The sequence below is a fragment of the Schistocerca cancellata genome, chromosome 1, assembly GCF_023864275.1.
Source record: "Schistocerca cancellata isolate TAMUIC-IGC-003103 chromosome 1, iqSchCanc2.1, whole genome shotgun sequence".
In the NCBI taxonomy this organism is placed as follows: domain Eukaryota; kingdom Metazoa; phylum Arthropoda; class Insecta; order Orthoptera; family Acrididae; genus Schistocerca; species Schistocerca cancellata.
In genome coordinates, this window is record NC_064626.1 from 704,823,106 (window position 1) to 704,845,397 (window position 22,292).

A 22,292-nucleotide genomic window follows, 5' to 3' on the forward strand; every position below is an offset into this window, starting at 1 on the left:
TGCTGCAAAGAGTCAGGAATGCAGGCAAGTGTGGCAGCTCAATGAAACTGCATGATGCACTGAGCAGCTGCCCGTATATGAACGCAGCAGGTGACACCCTGAACTTGGGCTTGTGGGTCAGTCAAAAACCTAGGCAGGCCTGCAGACCATGTGATAGTTTGGCAAGTAAAAACAGCTTTTCAATTCCTGTGAAACTGCTCCACCATGCCATTTGTGGCAGTGTGGTATCTCATAGTGAAGTGAATTAAAGTATTGATGAGCATTTTGAAAAGTCAGGATGTAAACTGTGCCCACAGTCTGAAGTTATGTGATGGGGCAAACCCTAGTGAGGGTGTCCATTGAGATGTCCAGGATTGACACGACCTCTGGAAAGCAGGCGAAGCATGATATACCGGTACAACCCTAACTACTACAATCTCGGTGAATCCTGGGCCAGAGAAATACCGTTGCATGAGTGCCATGGATGCACAGACTCTGAGGTGTGATAGGCCATGGAGGTGGACCAAGACCAATTTGCAGAAGTTGAGGTGGAGCTATGAATGAATATGGTCTGCTGAGCCACCTGAGTAATTGGGGTTTGTAAGGAGGATGCACCATATATAGAGTTCAGTGCTGGAACTTCATGCAGTTGGAGAATGAGATCAGTGTACGGGTCATTTCGTAACTTGGGCATCTCAGGTTTGGAGGACTGGGCAAAGGACAGGGTCCTGTAGTCTAGGGAGAAGGTAAGGACACAGGAGCAGCTGATGCAGTCGGCAACAATATTTGCAATGCCTGCTACATATTGGATGTCTTTTGTGAACTGCACCATGTATTCTTGCTGGCAGAACCGTGTTGGCGATATCTGGATGCCTTCCTTCTGACAAAACCTTATTGTAAGAGGGCAGTGGTCAGTGAAGACAGTGAAGGGACACCTTTCAACTGAGGGTATTTCCGTTAGTAGAGTGTGGCACCTAAGGCAAACTGGTTGGCATCAGTGATGTTTGTGAGCAAGGTGGTAGTGGGGGTGGGCCAGAGGGGCGGCTACAGCTAGGTCATACTTCATGCACTCAAAACTGTCCATCATTTGGACACTTCCTTTTGCATGTTTGCCTTCAAGGTAAAGGGCTCCTGTACACTTGTGGCATTTCTATGGTTGTTTCAGAAAAAATTTGGAATGCTGAGGAACTGACAGATTTCCTTGAATGTTGTGGGATGCAGGAAGTTGATTATTGCCTGGACCTTCTCAGCAAGTGGAGGGAGCCAGTGAATAGTGTGTCAAAGAAATCTGTCAATGGAGTACCAAAAATGCACATCTCCAGGTTAATTATAACGCCTGCCTTCTGGAGGCAGAAGAATAACTCCTGTAGGTATTGGCAGCATGTGCAAGTTTATGAGAGTAGATGAGGACATCATCCAGATGTGCAAAGCATCCAGGGCGTAGTGCAGAACATTGTTTAGAAAGCACTGCCTGGTTTGGGCAATGATGTGGAACCCAATGGCATAAAAACTCTCTCGAAGAGGCTGAAAGCCATGATAATCACTGTTTTCTCAATGTCCTCGGGGGCGACCAGGATTTGTGCAACTGCTTTCATATAATCAGTTTTGCTGAATACCTTGGCACCAGATAGGTCATTGCTGTAGCTTTGCTGGAGGGGCTCGGGGTAATGGTCAGGTTTGTCCTCATGTTTAGTGCCCAGTAGTCACTGCAAGGGCGCCATGTCATCCCTTCTTTGAGGACCAAATGCAGTGTAGAGGCCCATGGGCTTTTAAAAAAGTGGAGCACATTGGGAGTGGTAGCTGTCTCAATTGCAGCCTGAGCAGTTTTTTTCATTCTTTGGTGGTATGCTGTGGGTGCTGCATAAAACCTGATCACCTGATGTTGTCTCTGTGTAGTGCTCTGTGTCATGGTACACTTTCAGGGGAGGGGGAGGGGGGGTGCTAGAAGGATGAGCAAGGGGAAGCAAATTCATGAGAAGATTGGCAAAAGCACCACAATAGGATAGCTACTTGACAGGAAAGTGAATAACTACTTTGGACTGGCAGGGTATGTGACTGTGGGTTGTACCACTGATGCTGCAGGAATTCACTGGGGCAAGGAGCAGACCTTAAAGGGAAATGAAAACAGCACCAATGATAGGGTCCATGATGTTGGCAGTGGTGAAAGCCTATGGAAAGTCTCAACTGAGGACTAGATCAATGGATCAGGTGTGGGTGAAGTAGGCGGTGATGGCTGAGCAATTAGCTGCAATGAGGAGTAGGGGGGAAGTTGTACAGCAACCAGAAGACAATAACTACTTGCAGGAAAAAGTGAATAGGTCAGATATGATATCAACTAGGTATGCCATAATGAAGGATAAGTTGCAACGATTGTTTACAAATAAGTGCTTTGAGGTCGCAGAGCAACTGGATGCACCTATTGCTGGAATTCAGACTGTTCACCAGGCTCGTAAGTGGCTTTGGTTTTTTACTCACTAGCACAGCTTATTGCTGTAGAGTGAGGCTGTGCTATGGAAGGTAGAAAAACAAACTAAATGCATTGACATGCAAATGGTATTTATTGAACAAAAGATTTGGGGCCCATGAGCATGGTGCTCAAAAATTTGTAGCATTGCTGCCGAAACATTCATGGTACCAGCAGAGACCACTGAAGTCCCAAACATCTTCATAGGGAGAGAGGCTGCACCTGTGCAGGCATGCACACTGGGGAGGCTGTTGGGCAGGTGACCATCCTTGAAGGGTATAGGCATTACGAAGGTCATGTACTGTGCGCACAGTGCTTGTTGGTGTTATGTGACTGAGTTGAGCCTGGTGCAGATGTGGATGCATGTATGTATTCCAGAACAGCATTGAGTCATTAAGTGATCCATCTCCACAGGGGTAGTGGGATGTGGGGTGGGTGGCAGAAGTGCCTGAGTTTGCTGCATGTTTGGACGCCACTACCAGTGACTGTTGCGGTGATGGGTAACAGTTGGTAAATATTGTGCACATGGAGGCAGTGGCTGTGGTGGTGGCAGCAGCAGAGGCAGCTTTTTGTCTGATAAAACAGCCACAGCATCAGTGTTTCTGTGCATGTATGGCCAGGGATGTGCAGATTGTGGCAGGCAGGTGTGTAAGCCAGTTGGGGAATAATAGCTGTTCAGGTATTATGTTAGGTTTGGTGAGGGCGTGGAGGTGTTGAAGAAGCTGTGAGGGTTGCATATCAGTGCATTCTTAAAGCAGAATCAGTGCATGTGTGCATTGCATCTAGGATGATGCTAATTGCACTTAACTGAATTCAGACTGGTCACCAGGCTCATAAGTGGTGTTGGTTTTTTACTCACTAGTGCAGCTAGAAATATCCTACAAGCTGATTGCTGTAGGGTGAGTGTGTGCCAGGGAAGCAAGAAAAACAAACTAAATGCATTGACATGCAAATGGTATTTATTGAACCAAAGATATCTACTACAGGGGGGACATAACAAATTACCATACAGCCCACAGTGATGGTAAGAGTTATACAAAATGTAGGGGAAGAAACATATACTATAGTTGAGCTGCCATGTTCCAGACCGAAACAAAACACCATTAATGTGCTGAAATGAAGGCACAGTTACAGATTCACTCTCAAACTGCAGAGATCAAAACTGGTGTATTGCATGAGTCCTCTCCCCATGTCTTGTGTCTGTGCACTGAAAGTACTACATACATAATATTTCACGTCCAGCATTTTATGTAGGTCAGGTCTACATGAATTTATATTTACACAGAAGAAAAGGATACAATGTTCAACCACAACTACATTAGATAGTGAAAGAATCTAACTATAAGTTCTCATGAAGCAAAATGTGGATTATAAATAAGAGGCAAAAGGAGGATGCAAGTGGAGCTAAAGAGGGATGCTCAACATTTGAGAGGAAAATTGAGTAACTAAAGGTCAACTGCTGAATCAAATTGGAGAAAAAAGAAGAGATCAATTTGTAGGATAGGCACAAAGGTTCAAATGGCTCTAAGCACTTAACATCTGAGGTCATCAGTCCCCTAGACTTAGAACTACTTAAACCTGACTAATCTAAGGACATCACACACATCCATGCCCGAGGCAGGATTCGAACCTGCGACCGTAGCAGCAGCGCAGTTCCGGACTCAAGCACCTAGAAACTCTTGGCCACAGTGGTTGGCCAACACAACACCCAGTCCCCGGGCAGAGAAAATCTCTGACCCAGCCGGAAATCGAACCCGGGCCCTTAGGATTGACATTCTGTTGTGCTGACCACTCAGCCAGCGGGTGCGGACTAGGCACAAAGACACCACTAATTTTGTAGTAAAGAAAAGTGGTGATGGGGGTGGGGGCTGTAAACTACAGGCTGGCATGGGACACACTAGGATGGAGAGCTGCATGAAACCATTCTTAGAACTTAAGACCATAACAACGTTCTGATTAATCAACAAAAAATATTCAGTAAATACCAACTACAAGTATTGTTTTACAAAAATTCTTGAATTTATTCAATTAATGTTTCCCATATATAACAGTTTCTTGCCTCCATAGCTGAGTGGTCGGCATAGATAGCTGCCATGTGGAAGTCCAGGTTTGATTCCCAGTACTGCCAAGGATTTTTCCTTGGGAGGAATGGTAACAGGGTGCAATCAGCCTTGTGACTCCAACTGAAGAGCTACTTGACAGAGTAGTAGCAGGTCCATGGTCTGGAAAGTCTGCAACGTGGCTGGGAGGCCATATGCCCCTTCAGACTGCATCTGTATGGTGAAATATACCAAATAGTTGCCAGCATGATGAAGTGCTCCCCAATGTTTGTACCTGCCACTCACTTTCCCTAGCAGATGATGCAAATGCTTCAGCATAAAATGCATGGGTCTGCACCAAACATTACATGTGTAATGAACATCCACATGGCATAGACTCTCTCCCAGGCTGCCTATACTTGTATGTGCATCAACCTGCTATCACATTGCATTCCTGATGTTCTGATGTATCCTTTGAGAATTGTGTATTGTTTGACAGCCTTCCACAATATGGACATGAAGACACTACATCTTGTACCAGGGTTCCATACACAAGAGCTTTCAAATGCTCCCACAGATAAGTCAGTGGGTTTAGGTCTGCAGAATGTGGAGTTCAGGGAATTGCTCCACCTCCACCTATCCGTCTGCCATGGAATTTGTTACTTAGAAAGCTACAAACATTAACACTGAAATGAGGAGCTGCATCCTGCATGAAGTTAATGTTGTGTCACATTTGCAAAGGCACATGTTTTAGCAGAATGGTTAGAGTATTCTCTAAAAAAGCATGATACATTTCTCTGTTGAGACTGTGTGGAAAGCCCCAACAAACCAGTTACCAATAATGCTGGCACATACGTTGACAGAAAATCTTTGTTAATAATGTAACTACAAAGTTTCATGAAGATTCTCAATAGCCCATACATGTTGATCATGAAAATTTACTTTCTGGTCACATTGCAACAAAGCATCATCCGTGAACAGCACATTTGCAATAAGGTAATGGTTGACACATTGGTAAACGAACCATTTGCAGAAGTGCCCCCCTGCAGGAAAACCAGTTGCTAATACTGTCTACATTACCAACTGTGCTTCGTACAGATACACCAGGTTCTCATGTAGCACTTTCCAGACAGTCATATGTTCAACATTACTCATTGTAGATAATAGTCTTTTTCTGACACTTGGGTTGTCATCAACTGCATTAAGATGTTCCTCCTCCAGTTGGGGTGTCCTCATCCTTCTAGGCCTCCCTCAGTTGCGAGTTGTAGGCTTAAATGGCCCATGCTCCATGCCCCCTAAGATGATGATCAGTTTCTTTGAAATCTTTCTGTCAGGGCACTGTTGTCTTGTAAATCTCTCCCAACACAAATGTTGTGTGCTACACCCATTACCATCTGCTGATCTGTGCAGAAAATGAGCATCTACCTACTCTGCATTTGAGTACACTTCCACTGCACTATAATGACAACAAAGTCCATGATGAACACTGCACAGTTGATGTTATGTGCTTGATGCTAGTAGAGCAATGAAGTTAGCTGCATGTCAACACAAGCAATGAAATGGGTCACATATCAACATTACCTTAGTTCAGTCAGAATAACAAGTACTGACGGTGAATCTTGCAAACTGCAACTTACTGTACATTCTAACAAAATGGACCAAGAGAATATTTTGTACATTTAATGGAAGACAATGTTTTATGTAATGCTGGTACACTCTGTTTTTGTGTGTTTCCCATTGTAACACCTATCACTGGAATTTGATGAGCATCTCTGTGACACTCTAGTACTTACTAAACAACCTCTTGACAAAATGCATTGCTTTTCATTGGATTTTCTGTCTCTCCTCTATTGGTCCAACCTGATAAGAGTCCCAGACTGTTGAGCAATACTAAAAAATTGGTTGAACACTTGCTTCATAAGCAACTTCTTTTGTGGATGAATTATATTCCCTTAAGAGTCTCCCAATGAATCTCAACCAGGGATCTGATTTTCCTACAAAATTTTACATATCCATTCCACTGCGGCCATTCTAGAAAGTTACTCCTAGGTTTATTATGATCATTAATGTTTACAGTGATTTATTTTCAATAGTAATAGATCTCTTTCCTATTCATGTGCAGTGTGTTACATTTATTCACATTAAAAGTCAACTGCCAGTCCCTGCATCAATCATCAATCCTTTGTAGGTTTTCCTGCATTTTGGTACAGTCTTTGGCACAGCAGCCTTTCTGTTGATGGCAGTATTGTCTGTGAACAGATACTAGGTACTTGAATATTTACAAATATTGTAAACAGTAATGGCCATATAACAATATCTTATGGTACCCCCAAAATTTACTGTACATCTGTTAATCTCATCCCCTTAAGAACTATGTGTCTCAGTCTACCTGCTAGGATGTCCTGAAATCAGTTTCAATTTCAATTTTATTGCTCCTAATATGTAATTTTACATACATGTGCATTTTAACTAAATATAAAGTTTTTACAACTACAATTTTTTTAGTTTACATTATTTCTTATTACATTATAAGTCATTATAAATTGAAGTTGCGAGGATTGAATGAAAAGTAATACCTCTACCTTTGTTAATTGGGTTTGGATGGGAATATTTTAATAAATCAAACACAGAAATAATCCTTAGGATGTGATCTACATCTACATTCATACTCATCAAGACACCTGACGGTGTGCGGCGGAGGGTACTTTGAGTACCTCTATCGGTTCTCCCTTCTATTCCAGTCTGATATTGTTCGCGGAAAAAAAGATTGTCGGTATGCCTTTGTGTGGGCTCTAATCTCTCTGATTTTGTCTTCATGGTCTCTTCGCGAGATATACATAGGTGGGAGCAATATACTGCTTGACTCCCCAGTGAAGGTATGTTCTCAAAACTTCAACAAAAGCACGTACCGAGCTACTGAGCATCTCTCTTGCAGAGTCTTCCACTGGAGTTTATCTATAATCTCTGTAATGCTTTCGTGATTACTAAATGATCCTGTAATGAAGCATGCTGCTCTCCATTGGATCTTCTCTATCTCTTCTATCAACCCCATCTGGTATGGATCCCACACCGGTGAGCAGTATTCAAGCTGTGGGCAAACAAGTGTACTGTAACCTACTTCCTTTGTTTTCAGATTGCATTTCCTTAGGATTCTTCCAATGAATCTCAGTCTGGCGTCTGTTTTACGAACAATTACTTTTATATGGTCATTCCACTATAAATCACTCCTAATGCCTAATCCCAGACAATTTATGGAATTAACTGCTTCCAGTTGCTGACCTGTTATATTGTAGCTAAATGATAAAGGATCTTTCTTTCTATGTATTCACAGCACATTACACTTGTCTACATTGAGATTCAGTCACCATTCCCTATGCCATGTGTCAGTTCTTTGCAGATCCTGCTGCATTTCAGTACAATTTCCCATTGTTACAACGTCTCGATATTCTACAGCATCGTCTGCAAAAAGCCTCAGTGAACTTCTGATGTCATCTACAAGGTCATTTATATATATTGTGAATAGCAATGGTCCTATGACACTCCCCAGCGGCACACCTGAAATCACTCTTACTTCGGAAGACTTCTCTCCTTTGAGAATGACATGCTGCGTTCTGTTATCTAGGAACTCTTCAATCCAATCACACAATTGGTCTGATAGTCCATATGCTCTTACTTTGTTCATTAAACGACTGTGGGGAACTGTATCAAATGCCTTGCGAAAGTCAAGAAACACGACATCTACCTGGGAACCCGTGCCTATGGCCCTCTTGAGTCTCGTGGACCAATAGTGCAAGCTGGGTTTCACACCATCGCCTTTTTTGATCCCATGCTTATTCCTACAGAGTATATTTCTAGTCTCCAGAAAAGTCATTATACTTGAACATAATATGTGTTCCAAAATTCTACAACTGATCAATGTTAGATATAGGTCTATAGTTCTGCACATCTGTTCAACGTCCCTTCTTGAAAACAGGGATGACCTGTGCCATTTTTCAATCTTTTGGAATGCTATGCTCTTCTAGAGATCTATGGTACACCACTGCAAGAAGGGGGGCAAGTTCCTTCACGTACTCTGTGTAACATCAAACTGGTATCCCATCAGGTCCAGCTTCCATTCCTCCTTTGAGCGATTTTGATTGTTTTTCTATCCCTCTGTCATCTATTTCGGTATCTACCATTTTGTCATCTGTGCAACAATCTAGAGAAGGAACTACAGTGCAGTCTTGCTCTGTGAAACAGATTTGGAAAAAGACATTTAGTATTTCGGCCTTTAGTCTGTCATCCTCTGTTTCAGTATCATTTTGGTGAGTGTCAGGACATTTTGTTTTGATTCACCTACCACTTTGACATAAGACCAAAATTTCATAGGATTTTCTGCTGAGTCAGTACATAGAACTTTACTTTCGAATTCATTGAACACCTCTCGCATAGCCCTCCTCACATTACATTTCTCTTTGTGTAGTTTTTGTTTGTCTGCAAAGCTTTGGCTACGTTTATGTTTGCTGTGAAGTTCCCTTTGCTTCAATAGCAGTTTTCTAACTCAGTTGTTGTACCACGGTGGCTCTTTTCCATCTCTTCACTTTTCCATATAATCACCAGCCAATTGGATACATTTCTGCCAATGATGAACAAGTTTTCTGAAGCTGTCATGGAAGAAGTTGACACTCTGTTTCCACAACCACAATCTCACAGTTCTCTCAACATCTTCATCAGAAGCATAATGATGTCCCCACAGATCGTGTTTCATTATCGGGAATAGATGGAAGTCAGACGGTGCTAAATCTGCACTGTATGGAGCATGCCGTATGGTTAGGAGATGCAATCTCTGAAGTTCTGCTGTGGTGGCACATGAAGTGTGTGGTTTGGCATTGTCATGCAATAGTGTAACCCACACGTTCTTGTGAAATGTCAATTGTGTTTGCAATTTCTCTCTGAGTGATACGACAAACATCCTGAATCAATCTGTCAACATTTTGCTTGTGAAACTTGGTGGTTGCTGTCACAGGACATCCAACTCTTTGTTGTCACACAGGTCAAATGTTCCCACCTCAACATCTTTAAATGTACTCACCCAATGACACACAGTACTCACATCAAAACAATCACCATAAACTGCTTTCATTCTCTGACGAATTTCCTTTGGGTTGACACCTTCTGCTGTCAAGAATTCAATGACTGCACGTTGCTTAAATCGCATTGACTGACCATCAGTGCAGGGTTCCATACTTTACACTGTAACAACACAGCCGTTCAATGCTAAGGATTCCTGCCAACTGGATCTGTAGAGAAGAGGCTATGGAACAAGCCCGTACCTGCTGGATGCCAATGCTGCCAACTGTTGAAAAGTGACGAAGGTGGAGCCATTACTTTTTAGTCAACCATCCTACATTATTTCTTATTACATTACAATTCATGATAAATTCAAGTAAGAAGGGCAGTTTTGGATAAGACACTGCTCGACTTGCTTTTTAAAAGTATGCCCTGTCAATATCTTAACTTTGTTTGGTAACAAGTTATTAAAAACAGCTTCGTTGACATAGGGGCTTTTCGCTGTTAATCTTCTGTTAAACATATGAAAGTCTTTTCTATGCCTTGTTTCATAGTTGTGAATATCCATGTTTCTTTTTGTGAGCTTTGTGTCTTCTTTCACTAGCATTATAGTTTCTAGTATATACATGGCATAAACTGTGAGAATATTGTGTCTAATGAATAGGGGTTTGCAAGAAGTTCCTGGTTTTACTTTTGCTATGATCTTCAAGGTTCACTTCTGCTTATGAAAACCATTTTTATATTAGTTTGGTATGTCCCGCACTACAGTGCTGTTCCATAAGACAAGGAAGAGTACACTAATTCATAATACGCAGTCCTTAGGGTTTCAGAATTAAGATACGGTGATAATCTTCTTAACACACATAGACTGGGTGTTATATTTTTACAGACATAATCAGCTTGCTGCTTTAATGAAAGTTGATCATCTATGCATAAACCTAAGAATTAACAATCTGTACAGGTCTTTCATCTGTCACAGTTTTTTGTCTGTTTGAGCCACTTGGTTTAAAATGAATAATATTTGTTTTTTCTATGTTTGCTTTTAGATTCTTTTTCAAAGTGAGCTCTAGACTTTTCAGTAACGTTATGTATTTCTTCAGCTAGGCAGGACTCACTGTCTGCACAGCAGACACCACATGTATTGTCTCCATATATAGTGATCAGTTGCTTATTGTCAAGAGAACTTGGGAAATCATTTACTTAAGGACTGGACCTAAAATGGAGCCCTGGGGAATACCAAACTGTATGTTTCTTATACTTGATCTTCTCCTCTCCAGTATTTCTCCATTAGAGTATGTAACCTTCATGCACTGTTGCCTACCCTTTAAATATGTTTCTAGCAATTGCATGAGTTTTCCAGTGACACCACTCTTTGCAATTTTTGATAAATGCTCATCATGATGTAATCTATCAAAAATCTTTGTGAGGTCCAGAAGTACTCCTGTTGCTTGGAATTTTTCATTTATTTTTTCAAGTATATGATGGACAAATAGTACAGCTGCTGGGGTGGTACTTCGACCTCTTCTGAAACCATACTGGAAATCACCTAATATGTCAGCATTGTTGTAATGTTCCAGAATTTTTTTTTAATATTATTTACTCTATCAGGTTGCTGAAAGTTGAGGTTAGGGCAATGGGTCTGTAGTTCTGTACATGCTTTATTTCCCCCTTGTTGTGTAATGGTTTAACTATACCCAGTTTCAACTTGTCAGGAAACACACTGTTTTTGAGAACATGGTTTATTAGATGAACTACTGGTTTCATTAGTTCATGTTTGCATTTCTTCAATAGATATGGAGAAATTTCATCTAATCCTGCTGATTTTTTGTTTCTGAGGCTATCCATAAGCTGCAGACTGTCATATTTGCTTAATGTGGGTAGTGTACTGCAGTTGTGTTTCTTACTGTGCTGTCTATCCTGTTTCATAGAGAGACCATTTTTGACGGGATCTATGAAGTAATTATCAAAAATATTGCTGCCTAGAGGGGGATCAGAGATATCATCATTATTCACAGTTAATTGTACATTATTAATTTTTGTTTCTGTTTCATTTTTTTCTGATTTTATTTACAATTGTCCAGCAAGTCTTTGGAACATTATCTGAATCTTGTATCTGTTGGCTAATTCGTTCTGCTTTTATTCTCCTGTCTTTTTTGTGGTTCTTATATTTGTACTACTTGTAGAATTCTTTATGTAGCTCTGATTTAGTCAGTCTATGTAAGCTATGCATGTTTTCCATTTTTTTCTTTCAGCTCTTTTGTTTTAAAATCTAATGGCACAGGTATTGATTTTTAAAGTTGATTTTTCTGAATGTCCACTTTTTTTTAACAGCATGGCTCTATCTAAGTGCTCAGCCAGAATTTCTGTGAACATGTTCCATTTATTGTTGATCCCAATGGCAGTAATAACTGATTCCCATGAGTCCTGGCTTAAACTACATCTCAGTGTAGCAATGCTCTTTGCAGATAGTATTCACCTGTGCTCTTAAATTTTTCTTGGTTTGTATTTGGTATTACATTTTAGCACAAGTGTTTGGCCTAAATGATCTGAGAGGTGACCATTTATGACATCTGTGAGGGGATGTAGTCAAAATTTGTGATAACATGATCAATTGAACTACTATGTGTATTACCTATTCTGGTGGGTACTAGACCAAGAAGACCTTTAGCCACATAAGCCAGGATACAATCTTCAAAACATTTGCTTTCCTGACCATCATGTAAAGTGTTGATGTTCAAATCTCTCAGTGTGACAAGATTTGCACTTATACGACCTGACATTAATTTACTTATAACTCCATCAAGTGATTTCACCAAAGCATCAAAACTTCCATAAGGGGATCTATATAAACCTATGACATAGAAAGGAACATTGCAAAATGTGAGTTTAAGAATTGTTTTTAAACTGGAATTGGCTTTCATGTCTGGAACTTGTACATGTTCTCATAGGTCATGATGCTAGTACAACAAATTCCATTTCTGCAGGTTTAGTTAAATGAGACAGGATAAATGCTTTTTTGAAATTTTCGTTTGTTGAGTTGTTCTTCTGAACTTTATGGCATTATGTTGTTTTTTCGAGGTTCAAAGTTATGAGTAGTTTGGTAATAATTTCATCTGCTGTCTCTTAAATAAAAGCAATGCAGTATTTGCTGTTAAATATGTTCCATTTATTCACTGGTAGGTTGATAGCTGCACAATATATATATTGCAGCACTTCCACGAATGTTGCACAATAGTTAAATTTACCTCTAGAATGTACACATTTCGAGTCAGTTTTACCTCAGAAGATTTTAAGGTCTATCGAAAACTTTTGGTATTATATGATTTCTTACAATATTATTTTCATTCACAGATGTTTAGCAAAATACAATATTTATGGTAACAATAGGACAGATATCAATGGTTCTTTTGCAGAAATGAAATGTTACATGGGTGTATGGCAATATGATTTTATGATTTTTTTGTTAACAGTATGTGTAAGTTGACTAGAGAGTGACATTTTGCATTAGCATTTTAATCTAGTTTTCTTAAAGCTATGGCTTTTTCAGTGCTGTTCAGTTTTTTTAAGTGTGTGGAATCAGTTGTGTTTTGAATATGTTATTCTGATGCAATTTTTTCTTGCATATTTCAAATTATCCTCAATACAGCAAGTTTGATGGAAAGTGGGAATTTTTCTGGAGTCTCTATCACCTGAGCTTCCAGTGAGGTATAAATTTTGGAGAAGTTTAATAGTTTTTGTAATACAAATTTTTTTTTAAATTATGTGTTTCTTAAGTTTCATTGTTGCCTCCATGTTTTGGTAACTTTAATGATTATTTATGAGCCGTAGATAGTAACAGACTAGATTGAAAATCATTATCTATTGAATCACTATATTGCTTTGCTATTTATTAGTATCGTTTTCTTACATACTTTCAGTCATGGTAGGAATTATGGATTGTCATCAGATATTACTAACTGGAATAGATATATTCATCTATCATGTCAGTAAGCACATGTCAGCAACCCAGATAGCTTATGAAAGTTGTTATTCCAATTATAGGTATCAATCTTTAACTTACAGCATGAAAATATCAGTTAAACTTCTTGATACCTAGTCTGTCAAGATTTGATGGCCAGCCACTAACCTGATTATAAAATGAAAAGATCAATACCATACAAAAAACATAAAACTTGAACATTTTTCCAGTTGACTGATACCCATTTTTGCTCTAGAAATCTATGATAAGATTATACTTGAAAGAGAGTAAGTTTTACCAGCTAATCTGTGTACAATATCACAGGCCTTTATAATATTGCAGCAATTGTAACTCACACCAAATAAGCAAGACCATTTTGGCACAAATGGTCATTTTTATGTATATCATTTACATAAAAACACGACAGAATACAATTAATGAAGTACCAATATCAAATGCCTATTAGGCCTACTACAATCAAAAAGTTTTATGATAGGAAATAGTTTCACATTTCATTCATATGCTTCAGATTCTCAAGCATGAGATCTAAAAGTAGTAGTATGAAATTTTTATATATATTTGGAATCGTCATATTCTTTCATATAATTTTTTGTGATTTCCCCATTTCTTCTCATTCCACATTCTAACAAACAATGTGGCCATCACTAATTCTGTAACTGTTCCTGCCATTGTCAAAACTTAATTCTCTGGTTAACTGCCAGAATCACCAATTTAGTTATCTCACATTTATTCTCGGTTTAGGCATTATTACCTGTTCATACAATGCATTTTCCCCATTATTCCGAGAAAAGAATTTAAGTGGCTGCTAACTAGGAACTGTAGAACTGGCCCTTAGTAGTTTAACAATCTGGCAAAACTTTCTGTCAAAATTTCATTTTCTTGGGTACACCGAGAAGATTTATATGTAAACTATCTTATCTGTTATCCCTTTTATTCATTTATTTCCATTCTCGTAGTCTGAATCGGTGGATTTTGCCAATAATTATAACAGTGCTGATCATTCACACAAATGGCTCTGAGCACTATGGGACTTAACTTCTGAGGTCATCAGTCCCTCAGAACTCAAAACTACTTAAACCTAACTAACCTAAGGACATCACACATCCATGCCCAAGGCAGGATTCGAACCTGCGACCATAGCTTTCGCACGGTTCAAGACTGTAGCGCTTAGAACCACTCGGCCACCCCGGCCGGCTTCATTCACACACCCAGTCAACCACATAAACAAACAGCAATTGGCATTCACTCATTTGGGTTTATTATTCTCATCTCATTTGGCCCTCCCCCTTTGTCTGCGGGAAAACTTTAATTTCTAGATTTTCTAGATGTGATGAGGATTCCACTGGCAGAGACATCACATCACTATGCACACATTCAAAAACCAACTTATTATTAGTTCAGAAATCAACTTATAATGTGTTCAAAAATGTACAAAAACCAACGGGGATCCATTTCAAAATCATAAGAATAATTGATAGACAACATGTGCTGGATAGAGGACAGTTTATGAAACAAGGTTTTCTTCTTCAAGAATGTGAATTTGGTGCCCCCTGAAATTTCCACCCAGGACAGTTACCCCAGTTTGTATGACTTCCCTGTTTAATACCTGGCGAACTTAAGTCTCCCCCTATTATAGCATGATCAGGAAACTTACTCATGATGTTCTCCAAGTTTTCTTTGAAGCAGTCAACCACTGTGGTTCCTAAGGTGAGTTGTCTATTTCAGAAATTAACCTCCATTTGGCTCTAAATACCGTATTTACTCGAATCTAAGCCGCACTCAAATCTAAGCCGCACCCGAAAAATGAGACTCGAAATAAAGGAAAAAAAAATTCCCGAATCTAAGCCGCACCTGAAATTTGAGACTCGAAATTCAAGGGGAGAGAGAAGTTTTAGGCCGCACCTCCAAATCGAAACAAAGTTTGTCCATTGTAATATGAGACACAATTTAGGTCGAATGAATGACGATACAGCTACAGTAGTTCGGTTCGAGTCTAAGCTTAGCAGTTAAGCTTTACCAAGTAGCCATTGCTATGCGTCAGGCGCTTCGTCCGTATTTATACGGGTGCCCTTCCTTTTTCACGTGCTTCGTCTGGTTTGAATCGATTGCTTATTTTGCTTTGATCTGATAATTGCCGTTTTCTTTGTTATAGGTGTTTGCGTCACTCTTAAGCTGAAAATGCATTACTGCACTGTGTCATGCATTGTTTGTCGCATTCTGATAGTGCGTGGTTACGGCCTGTCGCGGCTCGCGGCACGGCTTGCTTTTGTGCGCGCTACCGCCGCGTACAATTAAAAAAAAAAAGAGGAATCGTCTCATTAGCGAAACAATGGCAAGAGACCGCAATTTGTTGTTACTTACACTGCTGCTTTCTTTGATAATGATCAACAAGAATCAAATAATAGACTGCGTATGATAGAACATGTTCTGAACGAAAGTTAGGCGAAAATTTTTCTCCGTTTGAAAATCTTTGCGGTCGCTTCTTTATTACATCAAATTCTGCACAGAAATTAGTCATTTTAGATTTAAAAATCTAGTCACTTGCCGTGCTTCATTTCTGACTGTATCACTGTTAGGCATAAGAATAATACGAATATAAACATGACACGATACGTATATTCTTCCGCGTTTGCTGTTGTCTCACTCTAGTTTCGTAGGTTATTAGGCAGACAGGATTTAAATGAGATAGCAGCAAACACGAAAGAATACATGGCAAAATGTTTATATTCGTATAATTCTTATGGTGAAGAGAATACTGTATATGATTCAGATTTCATCAGGTTCCTATTAGCAACCATCTCTTCTCACAGATAGAAAAAAATTCAGAACGTAGAGTTGGCCATATTGACAAACATCCCAAACATTCTTGCCAGTCAGATTTTCGTAGTACACTGAAATTGTGCTACATTCGAAGATGAACAATACGGAATTTGTATTTACTTCGTTGGATAATGTATGAAAACGCAGTGGTCAAAACTCGCGGCGGAGAAAAAAAAGATCGTCTTCCACTTTTTTTAATTTATTTACTGACGCTGAGATTTTGGCGCCAGTATTTATCCTTGTGCCTACAAAACATTCCTGCGTAGCGCTACATATATTCGGCGGCAGAAGTTAGTTGTGGCGGCATGTACCGACATTTTTCATAATTTCTGCTTGTTTTGCACTCGATTCTAAGCCGCAGGCGGTTTTTTGGATTATGAAAACCGGAAAAAAAGTGCGGCTTAGATTCGAGTAAATACGGTAAAAAAAAAAGAAAAAAAACTGGCCTAGAATTTTTTTTCCTCTATCATGTACATCTCGAAACTACAGCTTTTTGCTTTTTTTCATCATAGTAACCATTTAAATTTAAACTAGTGAACAGTTATGATAATAACTGTTCACTAGTTTAAAAGTTCCTTCTTCATAAAATACTTCCACCTGGACAAGTAGCAAACCTTTCACAACATTTTGAAGTTTGTCGTCGTCACTGAAATGCTGCAATTCAAGCCACCTCTTCGTGTAAGTGAAGGGATGATAATCTCCTGGCGCCAAATCACAACTGTATGAGGGATAATAATAAAAAATGTCCCATTTGAACTGGTTCAAAATCTCTAAGAGTTTTTAGGATTTTTGAGGAGGAATGTTTTCATGAACAAATGCGACACCAAATATCAACATACCATGACATTTGTTTAGGATGGCTCACTTGTATTTCTTCAAAGTTTGGACATTATACAGTACACATGTAGAGATGAATGTCTGCTGCTGAAGTGTTTTGTGCTGAGAGAAATCTTATTACTGCTCACACTTTGCATTTTGCGGGACATTCTATTATAGTGCTCGTTTTTTGGGGTTCTAACTAGTGAATACATGAAAAAATGAAGTTCATACTTCCACAGCTGGCCATTTATTGAATCAGAGAACATTCAGAAGTGACAATGGTGGTGCTCCACATGCAAATACGAGCACCACACTAGAACAGTGGTTACTTTCTGAACCACCCTCATATCTGATTACGATGTGTGACCCCCCCTTCCCCACCCCTCCCTCCTTTTTGTTACTTACCTTCTGAAGCTGAAGCCAAAATGTTCTTGAGAAGACTTTAAACTCATTTCTTGGCTGTGAAATGCACATTTCTCAATTTTATTCTCTTCAAATAGCACAAAAATTGTCATTTGATAATACACAATGTGTAGGAATACTTGTTTCTATAGCAAGGAAAGCGTTTGTGAAGAAGAAAAATTTGCTAACATTGAGTATAGATTTAAGTGACAGGAAGTCCTTACTAAAAGCATTTGTATGGTGTGTACCCACGTATGGAAGTGAAACATGGATGATAATTAGTTTAGACAAGACAAGAATAGAAACTTTGGAAATGCGGTGCTACTGAAGAATGCTGAGGATTAGATGACAGATCGCGTAACTAATGAGGAGTTACTGAATAGAATTGGAGAGAACAGGAATTTGTGGCATGACTTGAATAGAAGAAGGGATTGGTTGGTAGGGCACATTCTGAGGCATGAAGGGAACACTAATTTAGTATTGGAGGGAAGCGTGGAGGGTAAATATTGTAGAGGGAGACCAAGATCTGAAAACACTAAGCAGATTCAGAAGGATGTAGGTTGCAGTAGTTACTCAGAGATGAAGAGGCTCACACAAGATAGAGTGGCGTGGAGAGCTGCATCAAACCAATGGTTGGTTGGTTTAAAAAAGTCTTGGAAAATTTTGCAGAAAAGCTGTAATACAACTGTTGTGATGTTAGATTTTTGTTGGTCTATGTTTTAACAGAATAAAATGATATAATGTATTCTCTTAGTACTCTAGTTTAACATACTTGATTGGTTTTAATATTCTGAGTTATTGCTTAAAGAAGTATCTTAATATAAACCTTGCTCACTGGTTTAAAATTCAGAAATATTTTTTCTTTGCAGTTGGTAAAAGATGTCTGCCAGTACCTAAGATCAACTCTACATTATTGAAGAGAGCAGGAGTTGATGTGGAAGAGTTTATTGATGGCGAAACTATTAAACAAAATTTGACGCATGTAAGTATACTTACCAAATTAGCTATATAAAATATCAGTGCTTCATTCTTCAAAATCTCTGCATGTAGTTGAATGTTTTTAAATAGTACATAAATTGCGATTCATTATTAGTGCACTTCTGGTTTGGTAAATGAGTACTATTGCACAATGTAGTTTTCACTGGGAGGGGATGCTAACAGAGCTACTAAACATCCTCTCATGGTCTAGTGGAATAGTCCTAGGTAACCATTGGTGTCAGTATCTTTATGGGGCAGGTTTTCATAAGATTGAAACTCTCCTTTATATATTTCTTTGCTATGTATTCTCCTCCAGAATGACACCTTTGCAGTCACATCTTGATAATAAGCATTGCAATTAACTTATATTAATGAGAAGTCATAGTATTTGAAAGACTGAACTTGTGTTTACATTTCAACAAGTAGTGCTCACTGCACATAATCTCTAAAATGTAAGGAAACATGTTACTACCTGGTTGGCACATTATGCATCTTCACATAGTTTTCTCATGTGTGCCAAAAATTTCTTAAAGCTTGATCTTTTCTAACTGCAATACTTTTCAATTAGGACCTCCGTTATAAACAAATATAACATTTTTTAGTTCTACAGTTTTAATGTTATGGTACAAAAGTACAAATTTATATTAATTACAGATTTAGGCCAATCTTTGTAGATTTATAAGTTTGTTTACTAACCATCTTGATGAATTTTCCTTTAACGAAATGTTTTCACCTGAACTAATCATCTTGTATCTTTATTAATCAGGTAACAAATATTTTCTTTTTGAATGACAAATTTCTATCTGGAATTCTTTTCAATTAAATGTCTGCAATTAGAAATTTGCACATTGTGTACTTAACAGGTCATATAATTAATACTATGGTGAGAAACATTTAAATAAAGAGTTCTCTTTGTTTTTTAGGACTCTCCCTTTTTCAGCTAAACAATGAGATGATAAACCTTTTACTGGAAAATAATATACTTGCATATTGTACCTGACAAAAAACTAAACATAATGTTTCTATTATTTATAACCCATAATGAATGCAATTAGTACCTTTATGTGATCGTGTGTATGATGTTGTATGTATACCAAACTGTACCATAAACTATATCAAAAGATATATTTTTTGGCTCCTCTAAAAGAACTTTTCTCCCTCCACCTCCATTGTCTGATTATATGATGACATTTAAATTGATACAATCATAATGTGCTGCTGTAACAGTGACATCTGTGTGAAAGCAATTGATAGAGGTGGGTCATATGAAGTGTTGAGCATGTATATAGATTCATTCACCGAAGTGAAATTGAATATTTCATACCTTCTTTGTAAGGCTTTAAGTGACAGCATAGCTTCATCCACAGTATTGGACTGATATTGATATAATGCAATGGTTATAGCCCTCTCTGCATCAGTGGTTGAATACCATATCCTATGGTCTGGACTGAAAAGACACTGCACTGGAATGTCTTGTTCAGAAATCAGAATTGCCTCTCATTACAATGAGCATGGGAGACCTATCACTCGCATGCTGAATGATAAAATGTACTGGAAGATTTCCTTTTCAATCTGCCATAGAGTGATGGTAATGTACATGTTGGATGCTACTATGATGTGTGCAATATGGCAGCCTGCTTAGTTGAGCAGGATTATGGATGAATGCATAGCATAATGGTTTAATATAACAGTGAAAACCATCAAATATTGACAAAATAGTTCAATTGGATAGATAAAAAATCTACTCACGACACTGTGGCAGAACACACACATGAAAGAGAGCTGTAATTGGCAAGCTTTTGGAGCCAGTGGCTCCTTCTTCAGACAGAAGGGTTGAAGGGGAAGCAAGAGAGGTGAAGGAAAAGGACTGGTCTAGGAAAAGCGGTAGATTTTATGAAAGTCACCCAGAACCGTGGGAGACTTACTGCATAGGATGAGAAGGAAAGACTGATTGTTGGGAACAGCATCAGACGAGATTTGAAAACCTGAGAGCCAGGGTAATATGCAGACAGACATTACTGTTTGAAAATCATGCATGAGTTAAGAAGAGTATATGTAACAGATGGGAAGGGGGCATTGAAAAATAGGTGGGTAAGACAATGAAATACATAGAAAACTAAAACAGAGTGAAGCAAATAGTAGTTGCTGAAAAACTGCTGAGATGGAAAAAATTAAAGTAAATTAAGGACAGCTGGGTGGCGAGAACCAAGGACATGTTGTAGTGCTAGTTCCCACCTGTGGAGTTCTGAGAAACTGGTGTCTGAGGGAAGAATCCAGACATGTGGTGTAACAGGTGCCGAGATCACGATTATCATGTTGTAGAGCATGCTTCACAACAGGATATTGTGAGCTGCCAGTATACACACTCTACCTATGCCCATTTCTCCTAATTGATAATTTGGTGGTAGTCAGGCTGAACAGCATTTACATAACCACTGGTATATGTCATGTGTCGTTTCACAGGTGGCTCTCCCTTTACAGTATAAGTCTTGCAGCAGGGATGGTCACAGTGGTGGGAACTGTAGGGTAGGGGAGTGGTTGCAGAAGGAGCATAGGGTCTGACAGGAATATTGTGGAGATTGGGAGGGTGACGGAAAACTATTCTAGGTGTGGTGGGCAAAATTTCAGGTGGAATGGATCTCATTTCAGGGCATGATTTTAGGAAGTCATGGCCCTGTCAAAGTGGCTGTGTAACACACTCCAGACCTGGATAACAATGAGTGTCATGTGGTGTGCTCCAAAATTAGGAAGAAAGTAAAAGGTTGGGGTGCATGGTTTGAGTGTGGTGAGAAGTGTTGAGGTGTTAGTCCTTGTGAGGGCCTGAGGCTTTAAGGAGGGGCTGCAGGTCAATTTGAATCACAGGGATGGGATCTTGATGGCAGACGCTGTATGTAGAGGTGTCAGACAGCTGGTGTAGACCTTCAGTATCATACTCCTTTCAGTCAAGTACTACAGTGGTAGATCCTTTGTCTGCTGGGAGGATAATGATGGAGTAATCAGCTTTTAGGGAACATAGAGTCTGGAGTTCTGCAGAGAACAGGTTAAGGTCATGTTGTAGGGGCCTGAGGTAGGGTTGTGAAGCAATGTTCAGTGCAAAGAATTCTTGGAAGGGGTGATTTTGAGGTAGTGGCAGCAGATCATGTTGGGATCATGGTTTGAACTGTTCAAGGTAGGTTTAAGTGTCAGGTTTGTTGTCTGAAAGGTTTTGGGATTAGGTTGCAAAGTGATATTTTCAATGGATCTTACATGTGAAGGAAAGTAGGTCCTTCACCAAGCAGCATAATCAAATGCAGGTTTAGGGCTGAAAGTGATACCCTTAGACAATACAGATAATTCAGGAGGAGAGAGTGCTTTAGATGAGAGGTTAAGGACACTGTACTGTTGTGACTGGTTCTTGTGGTAATGGGTTACTCTTGGTCTGGGACACAGTGGTGAAGGCTGCTGGATGTTAAGGACATTGGCCAAGCTCAGTTTGTAGAATATGTGATGATGATGAAGATGTTTGGTTTGTGGAGTCCTCAACTGCACGATTATTGGCGCCTGTACAAATTCCCAACCTTTGCTCAGTCCAGTCTCTCCACTTTCATTAGTGATGATGAAATGATGAGGACAACACAAACACCCAGTCACCTCAAGGCAGGTGAAAATCCCTGACCTGCCGGGAATCAAAACCAGGACCCCATGCTCGGGAAGCGAGAACTCGACTGCGAGACCACGAGCTGCAGATGTTTGTAGAAGAGGTGTGGTGGTTGATGGTGTGGCT

At 39.4% G+C, this 22,292-nt stretch overlaps 1 protein-coding gene across 4 annotated transcripts in view; it reads left to right on the forward strand.

Annotated features, from left to right (window-relative positions):
- Positions 1-22,292, forward strand: part of LOC126184683 (choline transporter-like protein 4) — a 264,367-nt gene that overhangs the window by 74,160 nt on the left and 167,915 nt on the right. For all 4 annotated transcript variants that reach the window (XM_049927179.1, XM_049927187.1, XM_049927206.1 and 1 more), the window contains one exon: positions 18,421-18,533. In XM_049927179.1, the coding sequence (XP_049783136.1) occupies positions 18,421-18,533 (113 nt within the window). The remainder of the gene's footprint in view (positions 1-18,420; positions 18,534-22,292) is intronic.